Source organism: Biomphalaria glabrata, chromosome 13 (assembly GCF_947242115.1).
Source record: "Biomphalaria glabrata chromosome 13, xgBioGlab47.1, whole genome shotgun sequence".
Lineage (NCBI taxonomy): Eukaryota > Metazoa > Mollusca > Gastropoda > Planorbidae > Biomphalaria > Biomphalaria glabrata.
The window spans coordinates 27,608,373-27,615,777 of NC_074723.1; the positions used below are offsets into that span (position 1 = coordinate 27,608,373).

General features: G+C 37.0%; 1 protein-coding gene across 3 annotated transcripts in view; it reads right to left on the reverse strand.

Annotated features, from left to right (window-relative positions):
• Window positions 1-4,837, reverse strand: part of LOC106058171 (uncharacterized) — a 40,226-nt gene extending 35,389 nt beyond the window's left edge. For 2 of the 3 annotated variants that reach the window (XM_056007755.1, XM_056007754.1), the window contains exons 1-2: window positions 4,693-4,837; window positions 2,551-2,677 (exon numbers count right to left, since the gene is read on the reverse strand). In XM_056007755.1, the coding sequence (XP_055863730.1) occupies window positions 2,551-2,677; window positions 4,693-4,741 (176 nt within the window). In that variant the 5' untranslated portion in view covers window positions 4,742-4,837. The remainder of the gene's footprint in view (window positions 1-2,550; window positions 2,678-4,692) is intronic. The other variant, XM_056007756.1, reaches the window with a different exon arrangement.
• Window positions 4,838-7,405: the final 2,568 nt, after the last annotated feature.

Consider the following 7,405-nt stretch of genomic DNA (forward strand, 5'->3'; position numbering starts at 1 on the left):
TGCAACACGTAGTGGGCTGAAAGATAGTTCAATGCTACACGTAGTGGGCTGAAAGATAGTTGAATGCTACACGTAGTGGGCTGAAAGATTGTTGAATGCTACACGTAGTGGGCTGAAAGATAGTTCAATGCAACACGTAGTGGGCTGAAAGATAGTTCAATGCTACACGTAGTGGGCTAAAAGATAGTTCAATGCTACACATAGTGGGCTGAAAGATTGTTGAATGCTACACGTAGTGGGCTGAAAGATAGTTCAATGCTACACGTAGTGGGCTAAAAGATTGTTGAATGCTACACGTAGTGGGCTGAAAGATAGTTCAATGCTACACGTAGTGGGCTGAAAGATAGTTCAATGCTACACGTAGTGGGCTGAAAGATTGTTGAATGCTACACGTAGTGGGCTGAAAGATAGTTCAATGCAACACGTAGTGGGCTGAAAGATAGTTCAATGCTACACGTAGTGGGCTGAAAGATTGTTGAATGCTACACGTAGTGGGCTAAAAGATTGTTCAATGCTACACGTAGTGGGCTGAAAGATTGTTGAATGCTACACGTAGTGGGCTAAAAGATTGTTGAATGCTACACGTAGTGGGCTGAAAGATTGTTGAATGCTACACGTAGTGGGCTGAAAGATAGTTAAATGCTACACGTAGTGGGCTAAAAGATAGTTCAATGCTACACGTAGTGGGCTGAAAGATTGTTCAATGCTACACGTAGTGGGCTGAAAGATTGTTGAATGCTACACGTAGTGGGCTGAAAGATAGTTCAATGCTACACGTAGTGGGCTGAAAGATAGTTCAATGCTACACGTAGTGGGCTAAAAGATAGTTCAATGCTACACGTAGTGGGCTGAAAGATTGTTCAATGCTACACATAGTGGGCTGAAAGATTGTTCAATGCTACACGTAGTGGGCTAAAAGATAGTTCAATGCTACACGTAGTGGGCTAAAAGATAGTTCAATGCTACACGTAGTGGGCTAAAAGATTGTTCAATGCTACACGTAGTGGGCTAAAAGATTGTTCAATGCTACACGTAGTGGGCTGAAAGATAGTTCAATGCTACACGTAGTGGGCTGAAAGATAGTTCAATGCTACACGTAGTGGGCTGAAAGATAGTTCAATGCTACACGTAGTGGGCTGAAAGATAGTTCAATGCTACACGTAGTGGGCTGAAAGATAGTTCAATGCTACACGTAGTGGGCTGAAAGATAGTTCAATGCTACACGTAGTGGGCTGAAAGATTGTTGAATGCTACACGTAGTGGGCTGAAAGATTGTTGAATGCTACACGTAGTGGGCTGAAAGATAGTTCAATGCAACACGTAGTGGGCTAAAAGATTGTTCAATGCTACACGTAGTGGGCTGAAAGATAGTTCAATGCTACACGTAGTGGGCTGAAAGATAGTTCAATGCTACACGTAGTGGGCTAAAAGATAGTTCAATGCTACACGTAGTGGGCTGAAAGATAGTTCAATGCAACACGTAGTGGGCTGAAAGATAGTTCAATGCTACACGTAGTGGGCTGAAAGATAGTTGAATGCTACACGTAGTGGGCTGAAAGATTGTTGAATGCTACACGTAGTGGGCTGAAAGATAGTTCAATGCAACACGTAGTGGGCTGAAAGATAGTTCAATGCTACACGTAGTGGGCTAAAAGATAGTTCAATGCTACACATAGTGGGCTGAAAGATTGTTGAATGCTACACGTAGTGGGCTGAAAGATAGTTCAATGCTACACGTAGTGGGCTAAAAGATTGTTGAATGCTACACGTAGTGGGCTGAAAGATAGTTCAATGCTACACGTAGTGGGCTGAAAGATAGTTCAATGCTACACGTAGTGGGCTGAAAGATTGTTGAATGCTACACGTAGTGGGCTGAAAGATAGTTCAATGCAACACGTAGTGGGCTGAAAGATAGTTCAATGCTACACGTAGTGGGCTAAAAGATAGTTCAATGCTACACATAGTGGGCTGAAAGATTGTTGAATGCTACACGTAGTGGGCTGAAAGATAGTTCAATGCTACACGTAGTGGGCTAAAAGATTGTTGAATGCTACACGTAGTGGGCTGAAAGATAGTTCAATGCTACACGTAGTGGGCTGAAAGATAGTTCAATGCTACACGTTTTGACCGGCAAGGTTAACACGATCAGAATTGCTACTTTAACAGCTGGAAAGAAATGACATCGTTTCAATAATTCGTCAGTGTCCAACGTGACAATGCCTACAACATGTGATTGTGAATGCTAGTAATCGAACCAGTTCATCGTCACCTATTCACAATTCATATTATTGATTATTGATACAACCCAGTGCTTTACTGACAAGAAGTAGACTTTTGCATTGATGGCCAGTGAAGAACGTTTTATATCCTGTAGTGTTGTAGTGTCTTTTTACAATGCTTTTCCATAAGCTTCAGTGTAAGCACTCTACTTGCTAAGTTGTTACTCAGTACAAAATAATGGAATCTGATGGTACACAAAATGTGTACGTTCACCACCCCCCCCCTTGCACCTGCCTGCGGGCACCATGCGACTAATGTTCTTAGACTTACCCACACATTCGAATCAAATTAACCAAAGAAAACTGTCCTCTAGTCTGTGTGTCAAATAAAGGCAATTGTTTGATACAGTAGTCGTGTAGCGTGCTGTTCTCTGCGTATATAGCTCGTACTACACATGCTAGAAGATTAGAGAGTATACATTATATACATTATTACCTTACACTAGTCTCAAGGGCCAACTAAATAAACAACGGAAGGTATAATTTTAATGAAATAAAGTTTTATCTGGTCTGCACAACGTCAACAAAAACTAAATTAGGTAATAATAAAAATAGTTTTTATGTATTCATGGCCAATTTTCGATAACAATTATTAACTCTTTCTCTCCTAACTGCCGATACCAACGTCGATTCCACTAGAATGTGGTAAATAATTACGGATAGAAAGAGTTAAACAAGCAAAATCTTTTACAAAAATTGACTTTGTTCTCAGAAAGTTGCTACACATGCAAGTTCTATTGTAGAGTACAACATTGCTCAAAGTAATAGAACACTTTGATTGTTTATGGAGGATTAGATCAACAATGTATGATACAAGTTTGCAATGATTTATGTTCGAATAGTAAAAATGATTTTGAAATAAGTATGTTTACCAAAAAAAAAAATAGAATAGATTCAATAGATGATGTTACATCACAGTTCAAGACGAGTAGGTTTTAGTGTGACTCCATTACTAGGGACGACATTGCCAATACCAAATGATACTGCACAATCAATAATATTTATAAGTGACATTGACGACAATTTGTCTGAGAGTTAGCGGCCCTATTTGGAAACGACACGAGTGCAAGATATTTTTCATGAATTTGTAAAGGAGCTAAGAATTTTGAAAATACCTTGATCAAGAATAGACAATATTACAACAACTAGAGCTCCAAACATGAGAAGGAAAATCTCTGGATTTGTTTGGATTATCGACCAAATCTATCTTGAGAACAATGTTGTTTTCCTAGTGTGCATTATACTTTAGAGACATTCACTGTAAGACTGCCTTTAATGGCAATCCATGTTTCGATGTCAAAGTATTCGCTCCCAAGGACTTACAAAAAGCCCATTCCAATTTCCAATTTGTCCTTAAATGTATGCATTCTGTACAAAAGATAGGTCTTTGAGGGATTTAGAGAAGTGAATAACAAAATAGCGTGTTTTATTCGTGAGAGAACTTGGCTTACGGAATGTGAAATATTTGAAGATTTGGCATGGCTCTTAGATTTCGAATTTTAAGATCCTATATGTCACAGGAACAAATGAAATGTTAAGATACATGAAAAAAAATCAATGTCTTTGGAGCCACCATAAATTTTCAAACATCTTCTCTTGTCCATGAAGCTAGTTAACAATGACTGGTCGCTTTTCGCGTTATAAATTCATTGAGAGAAGAAAGATATAAATTTAGAAGATAACTAGAGGTAACTTCGTGGCGATTCTAAAAAAATAATTTAAGACATCAGTGCTGCTGAAGAAGATTGACATATTTTCAGTTTGCCTTTAACTGTAGATTGTGAAGTTGGCTACCAAAATGTAGTAGGCTACCAGTGTGTGTGTGCAGCTGAAATCAGTTGAAGTCATAACTAGATAGACTGATAGATGAACACCTAGATTTCTCCTAACGGCCAGGCGTGGACCGGGATCTCTTCACCACTAGTCCTGTCTGAAAATTCCACAATGACAGTGACCATTGGATCTATCACATGCGTAGAGCATGGCCCCTGGATCCGGTCTGCTGGATGACCACGGGGGATATCTTCATATTCCTATTCTGTAACCACCACAAAGCCCTATAAGCACGCCACACCCATAATGTCAACGGCTGTCTTGTGGAATTATAAATAACACAGTTCCAGTTATGATTAATATTGCGATCTTAGTCTATAGAGTGCAAATTATTACATAGACTAATATAAAGTACCGGTAATTATCTTCTATTTAGGAACATCGGTAATTTATATCATTAAAATTTAGATGAATATAATCTAGATCTAGATCTATATTCTATAACATATACTGGTCTAGACTTATAGTTGATATAGACCTAGAATCTATCTAGGCTAGATAGATCTATAAGTATAAGTAATAAACACAGACAAAATAACAATAATAGACACAGAATCTATTTAGAACTAAAATGGTGTACCTTGCAACAAAAGCAGCCACTGCAAGAGTGAAGGGCATCTACGTTTCATGTTGAGCTAACAAAACAGGCATGTCTAAGATCTTTTTCATTGAACGAGTCAAATGGAGGAACTATTAGAGTACTAGGAAAACGACGAAACTAAAGGAAATTCTAAATGACTGCATCTGTTACGTCACATCCTGTATAGCTAATATGCCAATGCCTTTAATAGCTTCACATAGATGATATCATAGATCTATATAACTATAGCTGAGAATATTCATTTTACTTTTTTACAAAGCTTATATCAACTCACTCTGTATGTCTGTCTGTCTGTCCAAAAGTTTGTTCACGTTATTTCTCCGACACCTAAACTCGGATCAAGCTGAAATTTCGCACAATTATTTCTTTTACCTGACAAAACAAGAAGCAATTTAAAAAAATCAACCAATTAACTATTAATAATATAAAGTGGTATCTTAATTGAGAGCAAGAAATAGTAATTGACTGAAATTGAGTGTTTACCGCGTTGGCTTGAGAAGCATGAGAAGGCTTTAGCCCACAAAATATATACATAGATATAAAAGGGGGTGTTCCGGACATAATAAACAAATCAACTAGCAGTACACACAGGGTACACCCGTTGATTTATGCCCAGACTTTATATTGATAATTATGACCGGAACACCCCATTCTTTTCTCTTTTATTATTTAATTGTAATAAACGGGCCACATTTAACAATCAACCGAACATACTTTTTAGCCCGTGAACTAGCGGATCTGTTGCATTGAAATTTTAAGGCCCGCTATTTTCTGGGTTTTTTTTAACCTGCAAACGTACTTTCTCAGACATAGAATTTTGACTTGATTTGGAAACATCCGCTCCATTATGCACTCCCGACACATACATGCACTTGTATGACTTTTCTTCGGAATCTCAATTCAATCTATATTATACTTCAATCCTGACCTTAGATGTTAAGGATGCAAGAAGTCGCTTGGCGTTGGGGTTCCGATATATGCTGTGTGTGGCTTTATACAACGGGTTTACTGGGCGTTTTAGGGGTTGGAAAAGTTGTGGATCCGCTAGTGGTCTCTATGTAGCATGTCTTTTGTTTTCCATAGTTACCAACTGTCCTACACAGTGTCAAGATAATGTGTTGTTAGACAACCGTTTGGAGCGAAAGTATGCCCCCCCCCCCATTTGATCTAGTCAACTGGTTCACTGACAATAGTTTACCAAACATTTGGTGCATCCATTGATTCTCTTAACACGAGGACGAAACGACTGAATTATTATTAGATGGATCTCTTAATTTAAAAAGTTAATATTGATGCGGTAGTAATAGACTAGAGAGTCCTGCAGTGAGCTCATTACATTTGTTTGTAGTCAACTAAAGTACCAGAAAGTAGAACTACACATTCACGATTTTAGTTAAGTCCGTGAGCTAGTTCTCTGTAATGAGTAGATGTTTAACTGTGAACCATTTGTCTTGGAATGGACATAGCCATGGTCTTGCTTTTCATAGGCTACAGCTTTTGTAAATTAACAAAAAAAATTACATCATTTTTATTTATCATGACTTTCACTGTGTTTAAATAAAGTCTGAAGATGGCTGCTATCATTGGTCATGGTCCAGAAACTTTTCAGTCAGTCACACCCTAACCCAAGGTTAAAACAAAAAGAAAAAAAAACTTTTTAAAAACAACAAAGTTTATATTAAGAGTAATTGTATCCATTAGTTTGGATCAGTCATGTCATTAAAATTGTAATAGATCTAGACTAACAATGTAATTAAAATTGTAATAGACCTAGACTAACAATTATAACTTTGTGTGACAAGAAGTATTTTTACCAATTGTTTTTGTTTCATGCTTTAAGTTTGCTCAATACACTATGATTCTATTACTTGTCTGTACCAGTACAACTTGAATTCAAACTCAAGGGCTGAAGCCTCATCAAGCCTATACACTAACCACTATGTCAGCAAAGTGCTTATGAAAACAGGTTCATAATTATCTATTGTTAGTTTCAAAACTTCAAGTGACAACCTCATTCTCTACACTAAGTATAAAGGGGACTAATTCAACTAATACCACCACATCTGTGATGTACAATTTCTTTCCCTTGTTCAATACCAAACAAAACAATTAATTACCAAAAGTTTGATTAAATTTTTTAAATTGATATTTGTTTTGTCAGGGACAAGAAATAATTGTGAACAATGTTCAGCTTGATCCCAGATTGGCTGTAAGAGAAATAATGTGTACAAACTTTGTACCAGTCAGACTGAGTTGATAGAAGCTTTGTAAAAAAAACACATTAAAACCCTTATAATACATTGATCTGTGAAGAAAGAGACTTCCATTTGACTTGTTCCAAAGTTCAGTCTGTTGTCTAGTTAGTCTTTATATGACTGGTATTATTAACTACACTGCTCCATCAATTGGTTTCCAACAAGGATCAGCTAATCAAATGATTCTTATTCTACAGTGATCACAAGATCAAAATAATCTAGCATTGTAGTCTTTTAACATAGTGAAGTCTGATAACTTTGGGCTGTGTTTAAAACCCTAACCTTACAGAAACAATTGTGTCTCATATATCCTTATTTTAAATACTTGCTGTCATATAAATACACTATTCTAGTATGTACCTGTATTTTAATACATAATTTTTATTCTACTTTTATTGATGCATCTGACCTTTAAAAACAGAAAGTGACACAAGATA